General features: G+C 44.6%; 1 protein-coding gene across 2 annotated transcripts; it reads left to right on the top strand.

Annotated features, from left to right (window-relative positions):
- Positions 1-16,229: 16,229 nt before the first annotated feature.
- LOC120107616 (peptidyl-prolyl cis-trans isomerase FKBP43-like) lies at positions 16,230-21,783 on the top strand. 2 transcript variants are annotated; one of them, XM_039120969.1, is made up of 9 exons: positions 16,230-16,685; positions 16,811-16,884; positions 18,464-18,693; positions 18,807-18,949; positions 19,746-20,139; positions 20,217-20,639; positions 20,761-20,841; positions 20,932-21,107; positions 21,473-21,783. In XM_039120969.1, exons 1-8 carry the CDS (start codon positions 16,559-16,561, stop codon positions 21,047-21,049), a joined length of 1,590 nt encoding a protein of 529 aa, XP_038976897.1. In that variant the 5' UTR covers positions 16,230-16,558; the 3' UTR covers positions 21,050-21,107; positions 21,473-21,783. The 2 variants fall into 2 exon arrangements, with proteins under 2 accessions (XP_038976897.1, XP_038976896.1); XM_039120968.1 differs by having other exon boundaries at positions 20,746-20,841.
- The last annotated feature ends 5,517 nt before the right edge of the window (positions 21,784-27,300 follow it).

The following is a 27,300-nucleotide window of genomic DNA, read 5'->3' as shown; positions in this document are numbered from 1 at the left end:
TCTTTCAAGGTCGACCTCCGATCTGCATGAGTCGGCCCCTACACTATTTTCACTGCAGTTTCTTGTATTTCATGCTTTGGATGCGCCACACTTGTACCCAAAAAGGGGTATTTTATTGTCTTGATGTATTGTGAGAGTTTTTTCTTGTAAGAAAAAGAGCCCTCTTGATTCTATTGTGTTCAATCTAGGAATAGTGCAACGGGGAGGCTACTGGTAGTACCCAACGCTATTTGACCCAACTGATTGGTTGTAGGGTATATTAGAGGCCGCATAAAGGGAGGCTACTGGTAGTACCTTATACGCCTTCCCCAACTACAACTTTTTAGGGAACACATAGATCATCAAGACCTCTTTGGGTTGAGAGATCTAAATCTTGTATTCATTCATATTTGTACAACCCATAAGGGTAATATTGAGTGGTGTAATCTTCTCATTAAAGGAGGGCCGGCTCATCCTTTGGGTGACGGCCACAGGAGAACTGGTTTGGTTTTTGTTTGGAAAAAAAATTTCAGATCTATTATGGAGTCGGGAGGAGACTCAAACAACCAACAAAGACCCTTCGAAGCCTTGGAAACCCAAATCGGCCGAGTGTTAGAGAATGTGATGAACACTTTGGCCATCATGAGAAGAGAAAGTAACGCCAACATAGAGAGATTAGAAAGGAGATTTGTAGAAAAAGAGAGTGATCTAAGTGAGAAAGTAAGAAAAAATATGAGAGAAACAAGAAGAAGAAGAGGAGGAAGAGTAGAAAGTGGTGATATGTAGTAGATAGATGGGCCGATGGCATCCTAGAGGAGGATCGGCCTAGAGGTTTTTATGAAGAGGAGCGTGAACCATAAGGAGTCCTCAATCTCGGGGGCCTCATGGCCGAAGAGATCAAGAGGAAAGAAGAGGAGAGATTGGGTTGATTTTAATGATGATGTTAGAGTTTCGGGTCCACAAGAAAGAGGGATCCGAAAACCTAAAATAGATTTTCCAACTTTTGGAGGATGATATCCATATAAATGGCTCGACAAGGTTGAGTAGTATTTTCATGTCTATGAGATCCCTCAGGAGGAAAGGGTTACCTTAGCTAGTTACCATCTAGAAGGGAGAGCTAGTAGGTGGTAGAGATGGCTAAGGAATATTTTTGAGAAAGAAGGGAATCGATTGGGATGGATGGCCTTTGTGCAAGAGTTCATGAACCAATGGGGGCCATCACCAACCATAAATCACCACGGTCAATTGGCCAAATTGAAGCAAGAAGGCAAGGTGCAAGGCTATATTGATGACTTCTGCCAACTTCAAACAATGGTGGATGGATGGTCCGAAGAAGCCTTACTAAGCACTTTCATCGACGGGCTCAAACCTTGGCTATCCAAGGAACTTAAACTCAAGCAGCCCACACGCCTTCAAAATGCAATGAGAATGGCGGAGATACTTGACCAAAGTGGCTACAACGACTGACGACCGGCCAAGGAGATCTCCAATCACAAGGATACCAAACCCTTGCAATTAAAGTCACCATATGCAGCCGCAAGTACCTCCAAACCACAGCACCATGAAGTCAAGAAGCTAAACTGAGAAGAGCTGCAAGAGTACATCAAGAACGGTCTATGTTTTAAATGCGGCGCAAAATAGGAGAAAGGTCACCATTGTAAACCCAACCAATCCTATGTTCTCCACATCAATAGTAGTCAGGATGAGGCCGAAGAAGATGATGCTGCAACCTCTGATAGCAACTTCACTGAGGATGATCCCATAGAAGCTAACTCCATAAGCCCCGTTCCAAAAGATGCTAAGTTATCCTTACATGCACTCACCGAAGTCCAAAGACCTTCAACTATGAGGATGACTATATAGAACGGCAAACATGAGGTATCTTTACTTGTTGATAACGGTTCTTCGCATAATTTCATCAATTCGGGAGCTCTTCAATGAGTTGGTCTTAAGAGGGCAGCCGCTGAACCTTTTGAAGTGAAGGTGGCAAGTCGTGAAAAACTCAAATGCCAAGAAGTTGTCAAGGATGTCCGACTCAACTTCCAAGGCATCTGAATGGCAGCCGACCTACATGTACTCCAACTTGTGGGCTTGGATGTAGTTCATGGCAATGTGTGGCTTCGAGGCATCGAAAAAGTGGTCACCGACTACAACCACAATGACCATGGAATTCCGGCATGGTGGAAAGAAGAAGATTTGGGACATCACTCAGCCACAAAGATATCCGGCCTTGCGAGCCAACATGATTGAGCGCTTGTGTCATGGGGGAGCTCTTGCTTCGCCGTGATGCCGTCCAACCAAGAAGGGGGCTGCGAGAGACCTCAACCGCAGTCAAATGAAGAGTTACAAGGCTTGCTTCCACAAATATGTAAACTCCTTGAAGCACACCGTTGTGTCCTAGAGATGCCAACCACACTTCCACCTCGGCGCACCTTCGATCACCCCATCCGACTTAAAAAAGAGAGCAAACCAATCAATGTACCACCATATAGGTATGCTCATTTTCAAAAGGGAGAAATCGAGAGGCAAGTAGATGACATGCTAAAGCAAGGGATAATCCGGCCAAGTACAAGCCCCTTCTCATCACCGGTTCTCTTGGTGAGAAAGAAGGATGGATCTTGAAGGTTTTGCATAGATAGGGCCTTGAACGAGGCCACCATTAAAGACCAGTTTCCAATCCCGACTGTTGATAAGATGCAAGATGAACTCCACGATGCCAAATACTTCACAAGACTTGATCTTCGGGCCCGGCTACCATCAAATCTGGATGCGTGACGAAGATGTCCACAAAAGAGCATTCCGCACCCACTCAGCCATTATGAGTACCTCGTCATGCCATTCCGGCTATGCAACGCTACAATCAACCTTCCAAACACCATGAACCCAGGTATTCAAACCGCATCTTTGCAAGTTTGCCATCGTCTTCTTTGACGACATCCTTATTTTATTCAAATTCCATCGAACAACATATATGAAATTTAGATCTAGTCTTGCGCACTTTGGGAAGAACATCATTTCTTTATCAAACTTTCCAAGTGCGCCTTTGTTCAAAAGAAGCTCAAATATCTTGGGCATGTTGTATCCGGCGAAGGGGGAATTGCTTTTCATCTCAAATCTAGGTGATGGATTTGCACCAATGTAAACCATAAAATTTCAAACACAGTATAGGTATATGATAGATCTTCTCTATCTATCCTATTTCATTGTACTGATTCATATTCAGCTCCTATTGGCAGCTGCTACTGCTGTTTTTCTTGATCTACCCTACTGGTAAAGGAAGTTTTCTCTGATGGTATGCCTTAGAAATATCTGGTACTTTCAACTTTCATCATTTGTATTCCAGGCAGAACACAACATCCTTATGCATCCATTTCATACAAATTGATTCGTGAAAAATAGAGGCCATTGATTGATTGGCCGCTGTCCCAAGGAATATCAGTATTGCGATGATTTCTAGGACTCACCAGCTACTACCGACAGTTTGTAAGAGACTATGTCCTCATTGCAAAGCCGCTCACGGCCATGCTGAAGAAAGATGGGTTTCGAGTGGACAAATGCAGCCCGACAAGGTTTTTGAAGATCTAAAAAGGGCCATGACTCAAACCCCTATACTCACACTTCCTGATTTTAGCAAACCATTCCAAGTTTTACCGATGCAAGCAATGATGGAATCGACGCGGTCCTAGCTAAAGGATCGGCGACCCTTAGCTTACGTTTCAAAAGCCCTTAGGACGCAAAAGGAAGGCATGGAGCACGTACACAAGAGAAATACTTGCGGTGGTGCATGAGATCAAGATTTGAGACCCTTACCTACTCGGGGAGACGCTTCACCATTGTCACCGACCAGCAAGCACGTTCGACACCTTCTTCAATAAAAGATCGTGACTCACAGAGCAACAAAATTTCTGTAAAATTACTTAGCTTTAATATGACATATTTATAACCAGGAAAGAAAACAAAGTGGCTGATGCATTATCATGAAGGAGGGGAAGCTTGGTCTTGACGACACCCTTTAGGACAAGGGGTACGGGAATGATGAGAACCCCAGCCCTGTCAAGCCAAATTTCAGAGGAAATTGGCCGAGGCCAACCTTAGCCAAGACCAACCAACGGGCCAAATCCACTGCTTGGAGGCTTGCCAAGCAGTGGCCAACCTTGCCGACAGTCGGGCCCAGCCCCGTGAACAGCAGCAGGCGCGCGGGACCCCTACACGCCTCCGAGTGGTGCAGGATGTGGAAGGAGACTACAGAGGGTTTTCTTTGTTGTGGCAGACTTGGGGTCAACTCGTGATAAACTGGGATCGACTCAAGGCAGATCGGGGTCGACTCGTTACAGGCTGGGGTCGACTCTCTCTGAGAATCCAGAGAACGGGTTCTTCTGTTGTTCAGTTGGGGTCGACTCAAGGATCCTTGGGGTCGACTCGAGCGGGGTTGGAGTCGACTCAAGTGTTGGAGGGGTCGACTCGCTGGGCGTATCAGGGAACAGACTCTCGGTTGTTCCAAGCGGATCGACCTAAGGAGCTCGGCGAGGTCGACTTGGGTCGACTTTGGAGTCGACTCGATGAAGCTGGAGTCGACTCGAGGCGACGTGGAGTCGACTCGAGGTCGGGAGGAGTCGACTCTTTCAGAATTTCTTGAAAAACGCTGGCGGCCTGATTTCGTGGAACTTGATCTAGGCGTGAAATCTAGAGGAAAGATGATGGGATTTGGATTGTGGGAGGCATGGAAGAAAGGCTAGAGGGTGGTGGGATGATTTCAAAGGATTTAAACAAGAAGAAACTTGAATTTAAAAAAAAGAAAGAAGATAAGGAAGAGATGGTTGTGGGAGTCTCACCCAAACCAAATCAACCCGGCGGCAGGAGAAGAGGAGTCTCACCCCTTTCCTTCAGCCTGTTGGCATAAGAGTCTCTCTTTACGAAACAAAGGGTTTGAATGAACTCAAATATTTTCTGAATTTTATTCTTCAAATCTTCCTTTATATAGAGAGGGAGGCTGGAAAAAGAGAAGGACGACAATTTCGAATTTAGTTGGATCCTTAACCAGATAAGGACTCTTTTAAACCTTCAATCTCCTGATTGATCTCCTAGACCACTTACTAATTGAGGCTTATCCACACGTGGAAGCTTTTATTGGCGTGAGAATGGGAGAGAAGGAAGGATATTTCAGCCGCAAGCAAAAGTAGGATTCCTCTTGCGCATGAAATAAAATTCCAACTCTTTAGGACTCTAACCAAATGACATGTGGCTATTCCTAATCAATCAATGACCAACTCGATGCCTTGGACTCAATCTAACTACGCGTCAAAGACACTAACCCATTGTGAATTAAATCACTTATTATATGGACTCAATGTTCTCAAACTTCTTGACCCAATGTTCATGGACTAAGGCATGAGAGGGATGCTCCTGCATCAATTCCCTCCGGCTGGGAAAGGACTTGACTCCGTTGAGTTTCGCGACTGGTATAGCTCGTAGAGATCCGGATTCAGCCGCTGGACTTCCTCCGTCTTCAACCACGAACAATCTGAGATTTGTCTGTCTTTCCATTTAACTAAAAACTTCTGATAGCCTCCCCGACAAGTAGACACGATTTGATCATCCAAAATTTCCTCAATGGTGTCTTTTGTAGCTGTTCATCGTGGTAGGGATGGCGGCACTGGAGGAGGGTCTTCTGCTTCAACATGATGTCCTTCATATAGCTGTAGGTCTCCAATGTTGAAAATGGGGCAGACCTGCAAGTCATCTGGTAACTCAAGCATGTAAGCATTGGGTCCTAGCCGTTTTAATACCTTGAAGGGACCAGCTCGACGAGGTTGAAGTTTCTGAAAATTCCTGTGGGGAAAACATTCAGCACTCAACCGAATAAGTACAAAGTCTCCTTCTTGGAACTTAAGAGGACGTCGTTTCAGATTTGCTTGTTGTTTGTACATGTCAGTGCTGGTGGCTAATTGGCATCGTACTTCTGCATGGATGTCCTGTATATGCCTTGCAAAATCTTCACCACCTTCACTGGTTCTTGTGTTGACAGGTAGGGGAAGTAGATCAATGGGTTGCCTAGGCTTCAGCCCAAACACGATCTCGAATGGTGACATTCCCGTAGTCCGGTTGATGCTGCTGTTGTAGGCAAACTCAACATGTGGTAAGATTAAATCCCAAGATTTAATATGATCTCGGACTAAGTAGCGAAGAAGGTTCCCAAGACTGCGGTTGACCACCTCGGTCTGCCCATCTGTTTGGGGATGACAGGTGCTGGAGAAGGATAGACAAGTGCCAAGCTTCGCCTAAAGTGTCTTCCAAAAATAGCTAACGAACTTGACATCACGATCAGATACAATAGTCTTCGGAAGCCCATGTAAACGAACCACTTCTTTTAAGAACAAATCAGCAACTCGAGATGCATCATAAGTCTTTGCACATGGCACAAAGTGCGACATTTTTTAAAATCTATCAACAATGACAAAATTAGGACCATGTCCTCGTACCGTCTTGGGCAACCCAAGCACGAAATCCATGCTAAGGTCCTCCCATGGTGATCTCGCCAATGGTACTGGAGAGTAGAGGCCGGCGTTAGTTTTGAATCCCTTGGCAAGCTGACAAGTACGACACTGCTTGATGATTCGACTAACGTCTCTTCGTAAGGTCGGCCAATAAAATCGGTCCTCCACCATGCTGATAGTCTTATTACGGCCAAAATGCCCTGTAAGACCTCCACCGTGAACCTCTCTAATGATGTGATCTCGAAGTGAAGACTCTAGGACACATAGGCGAGTGCCCTGAAAGAGGAAACCATCGTGCATAGAAAATTCTGGGTGCTGCCGTCTGTCCCCTGCTGAGATTTCTGCAAAAATAGACTGAAATTATGCATCTGTAGAATATAAGGCTTTCAAATCTTCAAACCCTATTACCTCAGCTTCCAATAAAGTTAGATAATGTGACTTTCGGCTGAGAGCATCAGCGACACGGTTCTCTACACCCAGTCTATGTTTCAGCACGAATGTAAACTGCTGCAGCACCTCAACCCATCGGGCATGCCGTGCACTTAACTTCTTTTGGGAGTTGATGTACTTCAGAGAGTCATGGTCGGTGTACATGACGAACTCCTGGTGTAGGAGATAGTGTCTCCAATGTTTTAGAGTTTGAACCACAGTGTAAAACTCAACGTCATACGTGGAGTATCGGTGCTTTGCATCATTGAACTTCTCGGTGTAGAAGGCGATGGGATGACCTTCTTGACTTAGAACTCCACCAATTCTGATGTGGGATGCGTCACAAGCAACCTCAAATACCTGTTCAAAATTTGGAAGTCGAAGAATCGGAGCTTGAGCTAGAAGTACCTTGATTTCTTCAAAGGCTTTGGTGGCTGCCGAACTCCAATGAAAGAATTCAGCTCGCATACAGTTTGTGATTGGGGCCATTATGCTGCTAAAATTCCTTATGAACCTTCGGTAGAAGGATGCCAGACCATGGAAGCTTCTTACTTCATGAATGTTGCATGGTATAGACCACTCTCGAATGGCTTTAACCTTTTCTGGATCGGCAGAGACTCCATTGGCTGAAACTATAAACCGAGGAAAGGAACTTGTGGCTCGGCAAAGAAGCACTTCTTCAAGTTGACGTATAGTTTCTCGGATCTGAGAGTGCGAAGCACTTGGCGAAGATGCTGCTGATGCTCCTCACGGCTATGACTGAAGATTAAAATGTCATCGAAGTAAACAACCACAAAGCATCCAATGTACGGTTTCAGCACTTGATTCATGATCCGCATGAAAGTACTTGGCGCATTGGAGAGACCAAAGGGCATAACCATCCATTCATGGAGGCCATCCTTGGTCTTAAATTCCGTCTTCCACTCATCTCTAAGTCTAATTCTGATCTGGTGGTAGCCACTTCGAAGGTCCAATTTGGAGAAGATGGTGGCTCCATGCAACAGATCCAGCATGTCGTCAAGCCGCGGGATCGGGAAACAGTACTTCACTGTAATCTTGTTGATTGCTCTGCTGTCCATGCACATTCTTCATGAACCATCCTTTCTGGGAGTAAGTAGAGCCGGGACGGCACATGGGCTGAGGCTCTCTCGGATGAATCCTTTGTCCAAAAGTTCTTGGACTTGGCGGTGAAGCTCCTCATATTCTCTAGGATTCAGCCGATATGCGGGAAGATTCGGTAAGCTTGAACCAGGCACCAAATCTATGGCATGTTAGATGTCCCTCATCGGTGGAAGCTCCTTGGGAAGGTCTTTAGGGGTCACATCAAAAAAATCGTCCAATATAGACTTGAAATCAAAAGGAACAGCTTCTGAAATTTCAGCCCCAACTTTCCTAGACACTAGCGCATACATGACTCCAACCTCTCGGCTACAAGCTTCAAACTTTCTCATGGTTAAAATCCGTTGGATTATCAAATTTTCAGAGGTAAAATCAGTGATCCGAAGAGATTTTAACACAACTCTTTTGTTGGCACAATATAGAGAATAACAATTGGATCGACCGTCATACTCGACACTACGATCATACAATCATGGTCTTCCTAGAAGAAGATGGCATGCTTTCATGAGCAAAACATCGCACCATACTTCATCTCGGAAGTCCTTACCAAGTAAAAAACTGATCAAGCATCTTTGCCTAACAGGAATGGAGGAGTCTTCGATCCAACTTACCCGATATGTCTTTGGATGCTGTACCGATTTCAGATTCAGCTTTTTCAGTACTCCTTCGGATATGATGTTCATGCAACTTCCTTTATCGATGATGAGATTTAGAGACTTGTTGGCATGCTCGACGCGAGTGTGGAAGATATTGGTGCGCTTCCAATCTTCCTCCACGTACTCCTCCCGTTTGTAGCCTGTAAGAATGCGCCGTACGACGCACATGGGCAGATCTGATGCTTCTAGTTCCACCGCAGGAGCTTCTGCATCATGTTCTTCGTTCCCTTCATTTTTCTCTTCATCAGCGGGCTGAGAGGGAGGAATAACTTCAGAGGGTCCTATGATCTCATCCACTTCACATACCAATGCAAAACGCTGGCCTCGGGTTGGACAAACAACAGCAAAGTGACCTCGCCCGCCACACTTGTAGCATTCAACAGGATTTTTTTCTTGTGGCTTAGATTGTGGCATAGGATCCTTACCCTTTTCATTAGCCCTTGGAGCACCTCTTTCCTGATACATGCTTCGATTAGCAGAGGCTTCAGACCTGAAAGTAGGGGTGTTACCTCGAGAAAAAGGAACTCCTCGGTTGGCATTGCGCTCGGGAACCGTCGGGCAACTGGTGCTTGCGCAAGGCATCTTTGTCGCAGCTACGTTTCAACTCAAATGGCGAGTTGGTATGCCTCCTCTAGGCTGAAGATGCGTGTTGTCATTAGCTCCCTTTTGATGTCATCCCTCAGCCCAGCTTGGTACCGAGTTAGGGACTGTCGCTCCGTCTCTGTGAGGTTGCTGCGGATCATCAACTCATGGAATCGGGCCGTATACTCCTCCACGGAAGAGTTTCCTTGATGAAGTCTTAGAAGTTCTTCGAAGAGGGTCTCCTCATAATCGAGGGGAAGAAACTTCTCCTTTAGACGAAGTTTCATCTCCTCCCAATCATTGATAGGGGGTTGTCGGAGTCGGTGTGTCACGCCCCGAACCCAGCACCCGGGTTCGGTACGCGACCGGCCGCATGAGCTCTAGAGCAGTGCCCTAAAGATCATGCAAGGCCTATGATTAACAAACATTCCAATAAATCCACAATTAATCTAGTAATCCAAATAGAGCAGTCCGACATGTCCAAATAAACAAATTAGTTCAATTACAAGATCTTCAAATGTTCATCGACATCAAAGAAGGACAAACAAACTAACTAGCTAATGACTCTGATACTTGCACTCTGCGCCCATCCCATCCAAATCTAAGCATTCTGCAACTCTGATAAAAAGAAAGAAGAAAAGGGGATGAGCTTTACAGCCCAGTAAGAATCCCTACACATCCATACCAACACAATAATAATATGAATTTGAAAGCCACGACAAATCGATGCACATTTCATGAAATCATAAACCGGCTATCAAAAGGCTCAAATAATCAATATAGTATGTACGTCAAATATCAATGAAAGTCCAACCACGCAAGAATGATATAGCATACGATAGCTCATAAATCTTCATTAATATTTTCAATGCTTTTTCTTTCCATTCTATATTAACTTGATCCGGATCAATTATCTTTCCGACTTTGGGCTACATCCCAGTCACGTTTCCGGCCCGTGACGGGGCAATCGATAGTATCACATTTCCGGCCTGTGATGGGGAATCGATAGTATCACATTTCCAGCCTGTGACGGGGCAATCGATGGTATCACATTTTCAGCCTGTGACGGGGCAATCGATAATATCACATTTCCAGCCTGTGATTGGGGCAATCAATAATAACGAGATAAGCCTAAAGTCCCTGTTCATTTAATCAATTCACAAACACACATCCATTCCCTTTTTTCACTTTATTTCCGGCCTAGACTAACCATGGTCACGTTTCCGGCCCGTGACAGGGCAATCAATATAACATGGTTAGTCCATACCACCACATCCATAAATTCAATTATGCAGGTATAAGTTATACACATGCATGCATCCATCATACTACCAATCACAAGCAAACACGATCAAAATATAATTTAATATAAAACTATTTTTGCTTCTTATTTATCAGGATCATAGCATATCATACATATCTAAGCATAAAAATATTATATCATGCAGGATTGGCGTACAAGGATCCTTACCCTTTGCTGACAACCCAGACAGACCACCGTGATCTACGAACTAGGATGCGTAGAACCTTGCTCAATGTCTCTTCGTCCAACAGTTTGTTGCCCTACAGAACCAAATCAATATTAAAAATTATCCGGAGTATCTGACAACCCAAAACCCTTCATTGACCCACGACTATCCAGCAATCCTTACAAACAATGATCTCCTCGGATCAAACTAGAGAGAGAAAACTTCAATCTAGAGAGAGAAACTGGAGAGAGAAAATCTAGAGAGAAAACCCATAGAGGGAGAAAGTCTATAGAGAGAGTCCCAAGAGATTGAAACATAGAGGAAGAAACTAGGAGAGAGAAAGAGAGGGGATAAAATAATAGGGAAGAGAGATCGTTGGTTCTCTCTCTCTCTCCCTCTCTTCCTTCCTTCTTCCTAATGGGAAGGGGGAGAGTGCTTGGCAGCAGGCGGTCATAGCCGGCGACGCCCCATGGTCGTCGGTCCATGGCGGTGCCGGCGGTGCGCCACGATCGGCGACGATCGGCCGGAACAGAAGAGGAAAAGCAACCGAAATAGGGGAGTTCGGTTCACATCGATCCGGCGGCTTGCCGGCCGGATTTCCAAGAAAAACAGTGGCCTAAAGACGAGGAGAAGGAGGAGGGGGACCTTACCTTACCTCCGGCGAACTCCTCCGGCCGGCTCGACGGCGAACAATCCAAGCTTCTCACGGATCTCTCTCTCTCTCTTTCTCTCTTTTTTTTTTTTTTGAAAGAGCTCTTGATTGATGCCCTAGGAAGAGGGAAAAGGGGTCTTTTATAGAAGAGGATTGGTTCAATTTAGGTAAGATTTGATTCCCCTTTTATTTCCTCTTTTTTTTTCCCCTCTTGCGGTGGATTCGGGAAGGGATTGAAGCAGGGGAGGGAGAAGACCCCGTTCGGGAGTCTCCCTCCCCTTCACATGGGTCGGGCCGGTGCTGTGGTTAGCGGGCCGGCCCGGCTCAAAATGTGGCTCTTACACGGTGAAGCTTAATTCTCTTCAATGCTATGCCACCAAATGCGTGCTTGGCCCTTAAGCTTCATCTTAACAAATCACACCTTGGTTTCATTGGGCATGCTGAACCACTCAAAGTAGTCTTCGAGAGACATCAACCTATCCTGGAAGTGGGTTGGGTCCATGCTTCTGCTGTAATCAGCAACTTCTACACGAACTCGCTTCATGACATCGTCGACGTCATTGCGCTCCCGCTGATGTTGATGAACATAAGGGTCCCTGTAATTATTCCCCATGCGAGGAATATTTGGAGGGGGCATCCGCTGACCCCTAGGTGGCCTTTGCAGTGATAGACCCCTGAGGGAGAAGGCTTCAATGTCGGGGTCTCCTCCAAATGGCACTTCTGGATTTTTAGGATGTGCAGGAATGCCGTGGTCATCGTCAAGATTGTTTTGCTCGGGGAAGAGACGATCCTAAACAACTTCCATCTTCCTATTCAAAGCCGCCATTTGTTGGATGAGTTCGGCCATCATCTCAGCATGATGTCGTTCATTGTTGTATGGGCGACCACTTCTGGTACTCATGGCGACAAGGATTCGCTCTGATACCAATTTGGCGTAGGATGCGGAAGGAGACTGCAGAGGGCTTTCTTTGCTGTAGCAGACTTGGGGTCGACTCGTGATAAACTGGGAGCGACTCGAGACAGATCGGGGTCGACTCGTTACAGGCTGGGGTCGACTCTCTCTGAGAATCCGGAGAATGGGTTCTTCTGTTGTTCAGTTGGGATCGACTCAAGGATCCTTGGGGTCGACTCAAGCAGGGTTGGAGTCGACTCGAGTGCTGGAGGGGTCGACTTGCTGGGCATATCAGGGAATGGACTCTCGGTTGTTCCAGGCGGGTCGACCTGAGGAGCTCGGGAGGTCGACTTGGGTCGACTTTGGAGTCGACTCGATGAAGCTGGAGTTGACTTGAGGCGACGTGGAGTCGACTCTTTCAGAATTTCCTGGAAAATGCCAGCGGCCTGATTTCGTGGAACTTGATCTGGGCATAAAATATGGAGGAAAGATGATGGGATTTGGATTGTGGGAGGCATGGGAGAAAGCTAGAGGGTGGTGGGATGATTTCAAAGGATTTAAACAAGAATAAACTTGAATTAAAAAAAAGGAGATAAGGAAGAGATGGTTGTGGGAGTCTCACCCAAACCAAATCAACCCGGCGGCAGGAGAAGAGGAGTCTCACCCCTTTCCTTCAGCCTGTTGGCGTCGCACCAAGGAAGAAGAGTCTCTCTTTACGAAACAAAGGGTCTATTTTGAATGAACTCAAATATTTTCTAAATTTTATTCTTCAAACCTTCCTTTATATAGAGAGGGAGGCTGGGAAAAGATAAGGACGATAATTCCGAATTTAGTTGGACCCTTAACCAGATAAGGACTCTTTTAAACCTTCAATCTCCTGATTGATCTCCTAGACAACTTACCAATTGAGGCTTATCCACACGTGGAAGCTTTTATTAGTGTGAGAATAGGAGAGAAGGAAGGATATTTCAGCCGCAAGCAAAAGTAGGATTCCTCTTGCGCATGAAATAAAATTCCAACTCTTTGGGACTCTAACCAAATGACATGTGGCTATTCCTAATCAATCAATGACCCACTCGACGCCTTGGACTCAATCTAACTAGGCGTCAAAGACACTAACCCATTGTGAATTAAATCACTTATTACATGGACTCAATGTTCCTCAAACTCCTTGACCCAATGTTCATGGACTAAGGCGTGAGAGGGATGCTCCTGCATCACCGACTATGTGCGGACAAGTAGCTGGCGCGCAGCCATCCACGCGCCCGATAGCCAGCACGCGACCCTCCGCATGCATGCCTAGCAATGCACGGGCCTCAGCGCATGGCTCCCCATGCGCATGATTAGTAGCTGGGCCGGCCAACACCCAAGCGCCAGGCCGACCCAATGCCACGTGCATGGCATGGCACAGCATGCACAAGGGTCGGCCAACATTGCATTCAGCCGAGCACAATCAAGCCAATCGGGTCAAAGGCAAGTGCACGGGTTGAGCCAAGCCGAAACCAGCACAGTCAGTCTAAGCCCGCGTGCATTGAACCATGACCAGCCAGCACATGCGCGCCCGAAGGCCAAGCAAGGAAAGCCAAAACTAGCCAAGCTGAAGACTTGGTTAAGGGCCAAGTGGCAACCACCATGCGCAGCAACAAACAAGGAAAGACCCCTAAAGGCAGCGCTCGACCAAAGACAGCAGGCCGAGCCACATGGCAAAAATTCCAGCACAAGTGCGGGGCCAAACAAGGAAGGAGCGCGTGCAGAATCAAAGGAGAACTCTGTAGAGTCTTCCATAGAGATTTGGTGGGCAAAGGCATGGGCGACCGAGATGTATCAGGCCGCGAGATGAGAGGAGCACAAGCTGCCATGTCATGGATCCGCGAGAAGATTCAGCAGAAGCAGCTGCTGAATCCGCACCCCAACCAAACTGAAGGCATGTTCCAGCCGGCCTAAGGGCAGCACAAGGCCAACACCCGGGCGCCAGGCCGCAAAGCCCCACGGGCCAACACCTGGGCGCCAGGCCTCGTCCATGCCCGGGCGCTCGGCCGAGCGCAAGCCCAGGCACTCGGCCGAGCGTAGGCCCAGGAGCCATGCCCCATGTGCACCCGGCCGCGTGCAAGCCCGGCTGCTTGCAGGCCCGATTGCCAGGCCTTCCTCACGCCCAAGTGCTCGATCAAGCACGACCACACGGGTGCTCGGCCTAGCGCAACGACCGCGTGCAGGGACGAGCACCCCAGCCCCCCGTGCGCCAATCGTCCAAGGGCGCTCGACCAAGCGTAAAATCGAAAGCCCAGGCCGTGGGCACTTCCGCACAAATGCTTGGCCCCGTGTGCCTGGCCGCATGCAGGGTGGAGCGGAAGGCCCGCCGCGGCAGCAGCAGCCCCCCCTCCCTACCACCCCAGCGAGGCATCAGCCCAAAGTCCTCCCCAAGGGTTCCAAAGTACCGAGGAGCATTGCAAACCAGAACAGCCCGGACGCGCGTCCCGGTTGCACAGGATGTGCCTTTCGGCTATCCAGGTCGCGTGTCCCGGAAGGGGGAACTGAGCAAGCCGAAGTGCCCCTCACGGTCGCCGCGATGGCCGAACGACAGTGGCGCCCGTGCACCGTGGCAAAGGCTAGAGCATGTCGGCAATGTCTGCCACGAGCCAATGGGCTAGCGCGGAGCGGAGCGAAAAGCCTACCGCGGCAGCGGCAGCCCCCCCTCCCTACCAGCCCAGCAGGACATCCGCCCAAAGCCCAACCCAAGGGTTCCAAACTACCGAGGAGCATTGCAAATGGGAACGGTCTGGATGGGCATCCCGGTCGCACAGGATCTGCCTCCTCGGCCGGCCAGGTCGTGCATCCCGAGAGGGCAAACTGAGGAAGTTGAAGTGCCGTGTACGTCACCGATATGGCCGCCCGGCGGGGGCGCCCGAGCGCCGCGGCAAAGGTAAGAGCATGCCAGCTTCGTCGTGGTCGTTAGGTGTGCATTACGTCCGCTGCAAGCCAACGGACATGCACGGCACGGAAGGCCTGCTGCGGCGGCGGCCCCCTACCGCTCCAGCGGGGCATCTGCCCCAATGCCACACCTCGGGGGGTTCTTAATTACCGAGGAGCATCGTGAATGGGGCTGGCCGGGACGCGCGTCCCATTCGGATGGGTCGCGGGTCCTGCACCGTGCGGGAGTCCGCTCGAGGGCCGGCAGTGGCGCCCGAGCGTCGTGGCAGCGGAACGAGCATGTCGGCTTCATCGGAGACGGATTGTGCTTCGTTAGGGGCCTGCGGAAGGCCGGCATGCGCTCCTAGTATAGGCATCGATGAGTCGCCTACGACCTTTACTTGGGTCCGATGGTGCACACGCGGATGACAAAATGCGCCGGCCGCGGCAGCAGCTCCCCTACCACCCCATCGGGGCATCGGCGCAAAGCCTACCCCGGGGTAGATAGCCGAAGGCAACGAGGGACGATGTATGCACATATCCGAGCAATACCGAGAGGATCAGGGGGAAGACCGAGAAAAACATGCCCATTAGGATTCTTAATCCCCATCCGCGCCAACAAGCCCTCAACGCCCTAGTCTAATTCTACTATGAGTCCAACCCAATCCCTTCATGTCTTAACTCTCTCATGCACGAATCAAGCCCCATCCCCATTCGGGCACAACCCAATTGAGCCAATTGAACCCCAATTAGCCATTCTGTCATCTTTTTCCTCGTATCCGCAAGAAAAACCCCAGCCACTATTGAAAAAAAAAAAAGGAGAAAAGAAGATTCAGCTGCCATCATTCCCAAGTTTCAGCACCTCCCCATCTACATCACCGGCCTTGTTTGAGGTCGAGTGTCTGATATATTTTCCATCAGTAAAGTCCATTGATATTTGTTCTATATCTAGGAATATGCCTTCCAAGATATGACGGCTGATGGTAGCATCCTAGTAAGAACATGCAAACTTGTCCTGATTCTCTTAATATATATTCACAGTCTAGATTGGTTCCAAACTCTTTAGCTTCCCCATCATCCTCGTGGACAACATAATCAACCATCCAAACTGACAGAAAATTGATGAAAATTAGATCAATAAAAAGAGTGTAGAATTTACTAAGAAAAAAGATTTGTTGATGGCATAAGTGTTAAAAATCTTTGTTATGAGAATTAATTGCCTTAAAAGAGATGGAGTGATACTTAGTTAAAAGCCACTGCGGGAGATCTACCGGCTGATGTAGCACCAATTAATTGCCCTCGAGAGACTTGATGGGATCGGGTGATAGGTGCCATCTGGCTGGCGCCAGCAAGCCCATGAACTCGGTTCTCACCTTCCAATGGAGCAAGAAAAACGCGATTTTTTTACTACGAGGCGAAGGAGCGACCGCCTACATCCAATAGCAAAGGGCCGTTCCCGTTCCCCTTCCCCTTCCCCTTCCCCATTCCGAGCAATGGCTTTCTGGGGTAAAACTTCTTCTTTTCCTCCAAAAAATAGAACTGCTCCACTCAATGTTTGATCCTTTCTTATGGTCGGACGTTCTTTTTTTATAGACATTTTAAATTTTTTTATTCTCTTTTTTTGCTTGCAGGGGTTGAAGTAAAGCCCGGAAACCATTACATGCATCTTCTCAACGATTTTCAGGGACGACTTCGTATCTGCCAGGTATGTCATCGTGTCGCCCGGATGTCTGGAAATTTTTTTTCATAAACTTTCAAAACAATCCTGTGAGGTTAGACATTCTCTCGGTTTTTCTTTTCACATACTTTCATCCCATAAGGATTTTAGACCTCTATACTTCAACTATAAGAGGACTGGGTTTTGTGGTGGTGAGGGATTTTTGGCTTTTTCCTTTCTCTGTTTTAAGTCTTCCTGCTTATTTGTAATTCTTTTTTCTTCGTTACAGAGTTTGACTTGTGTAATAATCAACCATGAATGATTAACTTATAATTTCTCTTCCATTTGTCCACGCATGCTCAAAATATTCATTATATATTTTTGTGTTTACACGTCAACAGAAACTTCTATGTCCTTTTGATTAAATATATTCTGTTGCAATAACATATTATGTTTGGCCCTCCTCTGTCGAAAATTCCTGACTTCACCCTAAGTCTAACTATATGCAGAAGTAATTGAAAAACACAATGTGTGCAAAGATAGTTATTTAGCTACTGCTGCAGTAGAACTGCTATTTAGATTTCAAATTCACTTTAAGTATTTTTTTTTTTGGAAAATAAATATTGTTATTTTTTTATTGCCGAATGTTACCATAGCTACTAACAAACTTACAGCAAGAGAAAAATGTGGCACTACTTTGTGGAGAAGTAGAAATTAAGACTGCCAACTATCATTGGACAGCAAAATTTAGTGACAAGCCAGTGTGCAGAGCGAAGAGCTTGGCCAACTATCCTAGAAGGAAAAATAGGACGCTGGTATTAATACAAAGAGTTAGGATCCTCTCCAGTTAAATGGCAAAAAAATCTTTGTGTGCCTTGCGAATGGGTTATGGCTCGATGGTCGAATCAGCATACCCTTGCACATAAACTGCCAGTAGGATACATTTGATGACATAACATAATAGGATAATTAGTCTGTTTTTGTCTTGTTTTATTTTATTTTTTTTGCTTGTTTTTATGACAAAAATTGGAAGGTGTGCATAATTTTAGCAAATGCCATGCAGCTTAACAAGTGTAGTCATGCCATCAAGAGTAGATTTATTGATCAAATGCTACCCTTTTTTCCTTTTCTTTTGGAAAAAGGGAAAAACTAAATCTATAAAAAATCAAAGGCGCCAACCTATAGGATTTAATATATTGATAGCAGCATTGGCCGAGATATTAGACTCAAGAAACTCCCATACTTGTTGATAAAAAAGATAGAGAAACTTCCATGCTTCTAAATAATAATAATATTTTTGAGGAAACAGAGCTACTTCTGAAACTTCATACTATCTAAACCATCATATTGCATTCGTAAATGCACATGGTTTCGAACGCATGCTAATTATGGATAGCAAGTAATCCACATAATTGTGTTATCAGCAGAGCCACATTTTAAAGTTATTCATCTTTAATTTCTCCATAATTATTTATTCATGTCTATAAATGCTTTAACAAATGCCCATAAAGTCGCTTCTTTCCTGCTTTAAGAATTTTTGTTTTGATCATAGTTCCCACTTTCTGCTTGAGTGTTGTTTCTTGACTTTGTTTCTTATAATGGAACATGTAAATGGTGGTTCATGCAGGCAACATTGGGGAGTGGCAGTGCGGTGACGAAGAGCGTGCTGCAATGCATTGTCGGCAATAGAAGCCCCATCTTACTGTGCAGCTTGATTCCTAATGTGGTTGAGACATGCCATTTGGAGCTCGAGTTCGAGGAGGATGGCAAGGTCATCTTCTCAGTTCTTGGGGAAAGAAGTGTGCACCTCTCTGGTTACTTTCTTCGTCCTAAGATTCTCATGGGTGGGGATGAAAGGTTACTTTCTTGATCTGATTTGGGTTCATTTTTTCTTTAAAGCCCAATTTTTTTGAACTCTATTTTTCAAAAGCTACTCACTTTCTGACAATTTGCTCGGTTGACTCTATTAGTGATTCATATGGGGAGGACATCGGTGAAGAGGATTCAAGCAGCTACGATAAGTATGACAGCGCTGAAGATAAGTATGAATCTGACTTTATTGATGATGGCGACTTGCAGACAGTTCCCCCTTCTCCTAAGTACAAAAGTAGTGGTAATATTTCTAGATTAGCACTGTCTTTGATAATTAATTTTGAGGGATTTTTGAATGTTGAAAATCCAAAAGTCATTTTTAGAATTCTTGAGGGTCAGATACATGTCTATTTTGTTGTAAACCACCTAGATAATGCACCTAGGGATGAAGAGACTACATGTTCCATTAGTTTCTGACCATCTAGAGTCCTATTATTGCTCAAAAGTATTAAGGAGATGCTATTTCTTAAGAAAGAATAGAAATAACGGGGAAAAAACAGTGACTGAATCATTTAGGGCACCTAAATCTTTCAAAAGCTGAACTCTAATAACCTTAGGAGTAACATCACACACCTTGTAATTAAAGTTCAAAAGTAGAATGTGACTGCTTGACATCATCTCCACCAAATATGCCCCAATATCATACCTAGCTATAATAGTCTGAAGTCATCCAAGATTGTGAAACAATTGAAACAAGAAAGAATTATCTCTAAATTATCTAGAATCAAGATTCTTTAAGTGTATCCTAACTCACCCCAGAAGCTTATAAATCCTTCAGTAAATTACTCCAATATAGATGTACAGCCTAAAATACCATAAAGTGGGAACAAGCCAAAGATGAAAAGGCTTTTTGTTCATGAAATAATCAATTCAGCTTTGACGTTGCATGATTCTACCTGAGTTCATGAGCATTTGCAGTTTTTTGTTATTATGTTTCAAAATATGCAATTACTTTTTGAGGTTCTGGTATCTGATACTATATGAATATTTACACAAAGCTTCATCCGTGAGACATTTTACTTGTTTCAAATTAACAGTTGTAATTAAGGAGATTGTAGGGAAGGACAAACCAGGAAATGGAAATGCTAGTTGGCGATGCTTAAAGAGAGAGCATGTAGTAAGTGATACTGATGATAGCAATGATGATTTTCGATGCCAGCCTGTTGTCAAGTCTAAGAGCTCCATGGAATTGGAAAATGAAGAGGAAGATGGCTTTCCGATATCTTTTTTCCCAAAAAAGAAAATTGCTGCTAAGACCGCTGATGGGAACTGTAAATTAGGTGATTCAGTAGTCTATGGAATACTGGAAAGCGAAGAGGAAGATGGGAATGCTAAGCCTGCAGAAGGGTATTCTGAAACAGGTGCTGCGGCAGTTGATGAGGAAAAGAAATGGAAGATCAATGCCATCAGTGAAGACCTAGAATCTGCAAGGTTTGCGTTGGATATCTGCCCTGTGAAATAGTCTTTTTTTATTTTATGGAGTTCTACGTATTAATTGTTATGAACAGGGTAACTTTCCAGCCATGTGATTCTTCACTGCTGCCTTCTGAGATGAGCTTTGAAAACAATGGCTTCCCAAAGAAGAAAAAGAAAGTTAAGGATAGAAAGCCTCTTGAAATGATATCTAATGGGGAAAGGGTAAGAGGTGATACAGAAAAGGATAGGGATGATGCAGAGGTTGGCATGGCGAAAATGGAGACCAAGGAAAAAGATTTTCTAGTAGGAGCTCATGTGGACATGGCGGAAAAGGATGAGAAGCTGAAGAAGAAAAAACATGACGGGGCCAAGAAGAGAAAAGCATGCCAAATGCACACTGATTTTTTAACAGAGGGAACCGAGAAAGGAGAAGAAAGAAATCCAAATGAACTTATCAACAGGGAAGTCATGGATGAAGTTCTTCCTGTTGGGTCAAATGAGCTGCCTAATAATAAGTGAGAACCATGATCCTTCATTTATTATATATTAGAAGTTATTCATTAGGCGAAACTAAATTGTTGGTTTCATTTACTTATATTCTGTTTATATACTTTTCTATAGCTATCCATTTTGCAGGGACGAAAATAGCAGGAAGAAAAAAAAGAAAAATAAGCAGAAAGGAGGGAATGTTGATGAGGGCCTGACTGTTCTGGATAAGTAAGATTTTATCATATAATTGAACTAACGTAGATCTTGCTTGGTATTTGTATTTATGTACAAAATTTTGTGGCTTCATGTTATGTGCAGGGTTGAGGATGATAATGCTGCTGCTGCTGCCAATGTTTCTCCACAAGAGGCCAAGCAAAAGAAGGAAAAGAGCAAGAACCCAAAAAAAAGGGAATATGGCAACAATTTTGACTGTTGAGGAGCTAGCAACGGGCAAATGTGATGGCAGCAGAGCTTCTCCATAGGCGTTCTCTGAGGTGAATCTCTGCTGCTCTCTCTCTCCCTCTCTCTCTCTCTCTCTCTCCCCCCTCTGTTATGGTATATCCGTCAGCATATTATATTGACTCCATGTCTTGCTTGATTTAGTTTTATGAAGAGTTTGACGGCATATGTAACGGTCCTCGGTAACCTAGTTTTTCAATAAATATTTCATATTTGCGAAGAGTTAGAGAGTGATCGAAACGGTTTTTTTTTTTTTTTTCTGTTTTTCTTTTTTCTGGTCGCTGTTAACTATTAAGTTGGACAACACGGAGACGTACGTATGACTCTATTGTCCAAAGACTGGTTTAATTCTGCACTGTTAACATTATAATAAATTAATCCCGCTTATTATCTCATGCAGTTATGCAAAAAAGGCGTGGCGAAAATGCTGGGGATCTTATGGCTTTTGTTTTTGCTTTTGGGCTTTTTTCACATTCAATGAACTTCCAGAGGAAGCATATGATGCAACCTTTTGCTGGGTACATAAAGGATGCCACATTTTGTCGTTTGTGTATGTGCGCGTGCAGTGGCTTGTTCTAGTGCAGTAGACTAAGAGAAGGTTGTTTCTGAGTTTTGTGTCTTTCATTTTAAGCAATTTCCAGTGTTAACAAATTAAATATTGATTGCATACAATTTTAATTTTATAATATCCTGCATGTTTTTATAAGAAAATTATTATTCAATTTTTCTATATGTCTTATTTGACAAATTTTGCTAAAATTGACATACAATATCCAAGTGGACTTGATGTTGAAGACACTTGCTAAAAGTTGGAGGGTACTAGTGGTAGGAACGAAATGGGATGGATAAACAACCCATTTTCTCTTTATATGGTGCTAAAAGTTTGTGTCAAATCCAGGAATTGGACTTGGTTCACTTGACCGGCCCAGTGATTTTGGCCTTGGGCTGCACGTGCGACACACATGAGGGCAGATCGAGAGGAAGACTCCAGCTGGAGTCTTCTTCCTTCCCAATCGCAGTGAAAATCGGAAGTTTATTGCAATCCAGAGATCGAGCGAACAAGGTCGGGATCATCTATTTAAAGGTCGGGACAAGGCCTAGTGATTTTGGCCTTGGTGCTACTGATGAGGCACCAAACTGGCAAGATGGTGGCACACCCCATCGGGTCGGTAGAACCCCTCAGCAGGAGGGAGTCGTTGATACTGCCAGAGATACTCAAACAGACAACTGTTAGAATTATGCCCTCAGAAACTAATTTATAAATCAATTTTAATAATTATTGAATTATTTATTTCCTCTTGATCGATGGCTGATGTATGGTGGTTATTCTAATTGTTATTTCTTGATGTATGCCAATAAGAAAATTATTTTAAAACTACTTCGAATTGCGGATTTCACACCTGAAAATCTAGTAATCTAAAAGGTTTTATCTATGAGGCAATTCGAAGAAATCAACCATGAGTTTGGAGTCGTATACGCATTGGTTTCAAGAAAAGTTGGGCCTGAAATTTCACATGCGATACTGTCTGATTTCCAGACTATTTTAGAAGATTTTTCTGATTTAACACCTAAGGAATTGCTTACGAGGATGAATGGAAGATCGCATTCAAGACCAAGGATGGCTTCTACAAGTGGTGGTTGGTCATGCCCTTTGGTCTATCCAATGCGTCGAGCACTTTTATGCGGGTTATGACCCAAGTGCTGAAACCGTTCATTGGAAAATTTGTGGTTGTTTACTTTGACGATATTTTGATTTTTAGTCGCAGCCGAGAGGAGCACAACCAGCATCTTCGACAAGTGCTTCAAGTTCTACGATCGAAGAAGCTTTATGTAAATCTTAAAAAAAAAAATTCTTTGCTGAATCTCGAGGTCCCTTCCTAGGATTCATGATTTCAGATCAAAGCATTGCCGCGGATCCGGAGAAGATTCGGGCCATATGGGATTAGCCAACTCCAAGCAACATCCATGAAGTATGGAGCTTTCATGGCCTCGCTACCTTCTACCGCAGGTTCATCAGAAATTTTAGCACCATCATGGTGCTACCAACTGCATGAAGGCCGGATTGTTCCAATTGACACCTGCGGCTACCAAGGCGTTTGAGGAGATTAAGGAGAGATTGACTCGAGCTCCTATTCTTCGACTTTCCAACTTTGATCAAATCTTCGAGGTCGCTTGTGATGCTTCCCATGTCGGCATTGGAGGAGTTCTGAGTCAGGAAGGACACCTGATAGCGTTCTTCAGCGGGAAACTCAATGATGCGAATAAGAGGTATTCTACTTATGACATTGAGTTCTATGCTATTATTCAAACCCTCAATCATTGGAAGAAGTACCTTCTTCAATGAGAGTTTGTCTTGTATACTAATCATGATTCGCTGAAGTACATCAACTCCTAAAAGAAAATTAATGCATGCCATGCTAAGTGCGTAGATGTGTTGCAGCAATTTACTTTTGTGTTGAAGCTTGGATTGCGTGGAGAACCGAGTTGCTGATGCCTTAAACCGAAAAGTCCATCTTCTAACCCTTTTGAATGCAGAAGTAACAGGATTTGAAGATCTGAAAAATTTGTATGTATTAGAGTTTTATTTTCAGCCGATCTACATGAAGCTAACTATAGGTAACCAATTGCAGCATACGGAGTATTCTCTTCATGACAGGTTCCTGTTCCAATGCACAAGGCTTTGTGTCTCGAAAACTTCTCTTCGTGACTACATTATTAGGAAGATCCATGGCGAAGAACTTGCTGGACATTTTCATCATGATAAGACCATTGCTATGGGGGAGGATCGCTTCTTCTGGCTGACCTTGTGGAAGAATGTCAGTCGTGCCATCAAGCACTGCCAGACATGCCAGCTCGCCAAGGGCACCAAGACCAATGCCGGGCTCTACTCTCCCTTGCCTCTTTTGAGTTTCTCAAGGGAAGATTTTGCTAGGACTACCAGAGACGGTATATGGTCATGACTCCATCTTTGTCATTGTCGATCGGTTTTCAAAGATGGCACACTTCGTGCCTTGTTCCAAGACATTTGATGTTTCTCGAGTGCCTACCATTTTCTTGAGAGAGGTGATTCATTTACATGGACTACCTAAGACTATAGTTTCAGATCATGATGTCAAGTCCGTCACTTATTTTTGGAAGACACTATGGTCGAAGCTTGGCACACGACTATCTTATTCCAGTGCCTATCATCCTCCAACTGATAGGCCAACAAAAGTGGTGAATCGAAGCCTTGGCAACCTTGTTCGTTGCTTTGTTCATGATAATGTGACATCATGGGATATGATTTTGCCGCATGCCGAGTTCACCTACAACAACTCCGTCAATTGAACCATTGGTCATCTCCATTTGAAGTTGTTCTAGGGTATGAAGCCACGACTGCCCATTGATCAAGTTTCTCTACCCAACAACTCATAGATCAACGAGAGTGGTGAAGATTTTTCAAGGCACATCTAAGACTTACATCCTGAAGTACGACACCGTTTAGCCACTAACACCGAGCTCTACAAATAGCAAGCAGATGAGAGGAGGCGTCCCTTAGAATTCAAAGAAGGTGATCTAGTTTTGATGCAGCTGCGCGTTGAACATTTTTCCCATGGAAATTTTTAGAAGCTTCATCTACGACGAGTCAGACCATTTAAGGTGCTGAAGCAATTGGGACCGAACGCTTATGTGCTAGAGTTGCCTGAGGACCTTCAAATCAGCCCCTTCTTAAATTTTGAAGATTTGCAGTCATATGAAGGTCACCATGCTAAACTGAAGTCATCCCGCTAGTACCAATACTCCCTTGATGATCAGCCCCAAAAGATGAAATCGAAGACATCCTTGATGATCAGATCGTGTCTACCCATTGAGGAGGATATCAAAAATTTCTGGTGAAATAAAAGGACCGACCCCTTTCAGATTGTTCGTAGCTGAAGACTGAGGAGGTCCAGTGCTTGAACCCAGACCTGTACGAGCTCTATCAGTCACGTAACTCGATGGAGGGAGCCGAGTTCTTTCGCAGCACAGGAGAATTAATGTAGGAGCATTGAACCCAATCCCTTTGGGCGTGTGAGGATTGAGTCCTTTTTGTTTGGCATGTTGAGTCAGTTGGAGTTTGGATCCCAACGCCATAAAACCACATTGAGTCCATGACGTTGAAGAGTCTTTGAGTGATTAGGGGTTTGTCTATTTGGTCCATGTGGCATTTGGAAAAGAGTCCTAGCTGATTTGGACTCTCTTTCATGCACCATGAGGAGTCCTAGTTATTTAGGAGTCTTAGTTGGTTTAGTGGATTTCATTAGTTTATTTCGTCAGTTTATTTCGTCAAATGATTGATTTGAATCCATGTTTAGTTGGAGTCCTAAAATTTTGATTGTAAGAGTCCATGTTTAACCCAACCTCTTACTCTATAAATAGAGGAGGTTGAAGAATAAACTTCAGAATTTGATCAATTGTTTTCCTTAAAATTATGAGAATCCCATCTCATGAAGGAGAGAATCCTTCTTGCTTAGTGCGACGCCAAGAGGGCTGAAGGAAGCTTGGTGAGATGCCATCTTTCCTTCTCCTAACCATTGAATTGAGTGAGGGTAAGATTCTCTCATTCTTTCCATACTTATCCTCCCTTGCTTCATGCCATACCTCGCTCACGCCCACCTAGAATCCTTCTTTTATTAGAACACCTAAACCTCCTTCACGCCCCTAAGCATCTCACATCCAAACCCAAGTCCTCTTGGGGTCCAAGCCAACTCCATCCACCCCTAGTCCAATCAGGCCAATCCCCCAAATTTCAGCCGCCAACCATTGAACCGAAGTAAACCACTTAGCCATCTTCTTCCATCATCTTTTTCCTCCTTCTTTCTCCAAGAACCCTGGCCACCATAGATAGAGAAAGAAAGAGAAAAAAAGAGAGAGAGATCAACGGCCGCTCAACTAGATTTCAGCAAGCGCCCATCCACGTCTGCATCACCGTGATACTGCCTCATGCATCCTCTGAACATTAGAGCTGGGAGATTCAAGGGAATTTCTCTAATGATGTGGAAAATAATGCATAATTCATGCCTCATAACATAGTCAATTCTCCCCAAATTTGGAAAGAAGATCAAACTAGCCATGTGATACACTAACCTCATCTCCACATTCAGTTGATTTTCTTCTATTTTGTCATTTGCTCAAGCATCTTCTCTACCCAGAATGAATCGTAGACCAACCAGTCTGATGCAGGAGCTTCGAGCCCAAATCCCCTTGGGTGTGTGAATGTTGAGTCCATGTGTGTGAGGATTGAGTCCATGTAAGGATTGGGTCAAGTCACCTTGGGTATAGTTGTTCCAATGCCTAATTTAATTGAGTCCAAGGCATTGAAGGATCTTGATTTGCTTTAAGAGTTGTGTGATGAATCCATGTGTCATGTGGGGAAGAGTCCTAAAAGAATTGGACTCTCTTCCCATGTGGCATGAAGAGTCCTCATTAAGTTGGACTCTTGGTCATGCGACATGAAGAGTCGAAGCTAACTTAGATTCTATCACATGCGCCAAGAGGAGATTCAAGTTAAGTAGGAGTCTTAATTACTAAGTTATTTGAATAAGTCAATTGTTTGATTAAAATTAAAAGAGCCCATGTTTAGTAGGAGTCCATGTTTAGGAGTTTCTAAAATTTCTAGTTGTAAGAGTGCTTATTTTTCCGACCTCCTTCTCTATATAATGGAGAGGTTGAAGAATAAAATTCAGAACTAATTGGAGTGAAATTTTCTCATGTTTTTGAGAGCTTTGAGAGCCCTTAATGTGAGAAGAGAGACTCTTCTTATTCCTTGGTGCGACGCTAAGAAGAGGTGAAGGAAGAATGTTGGACTCCTCTCTCCCACCTAGCTTTATTTTCATTTAAGTGGAGGTGAGACACATACTTTAAATCCATATTTATCCCCTCCTAATCTCACCGCCTAGCCCTAATCCCTTAGAATCCTTTTTTTTTAGGACTCCAAGACTTCATCCACATCCAAGCCCCCTCACATTCCAAACCCAAATCAAATTTGGGTTCAAACTAAAGACCATTTGCCCCATTCAATCAAGTCCAACCTTTCCATTTGGCTACTAATCTTTAGACCCAAATAAACCCTTTAGCCATCTCATCTTCCTCCTTCCTCCATCCAAGAACCCTAGCTGCCATTACCAAAGGAGAGAAAGAGAGAGAGAGAGAGAGAGAGAGAGAGAGAGAGAGAGAGAGAGTTTCATTAACATCCATAAAATCCAGTAA

Source organism: Phoenix dactylifera, unplaced genomic scaffold, assembly GCF_009389715.1.
Source record: "Phoenix dactylifera cultivar Barhee BC4 unplaced genomic scaffold, palm_55x_up_171113_PBpolish2nd_filt_p 000927F, whole genome shotgun sequence".
Classification (NCBI taxonomy): domain Eukaryota; kingdom Viridiplantae; phylum Streptophyta; class Magnoliopsida; order Arecales; family Arecaceae; genus Phoenix; species Phoenix dactylifera.
Note: the sequence above shows the minus strand (reverse complement) of the source record. Positions and strands in the feature narration are given on the sequence as shown.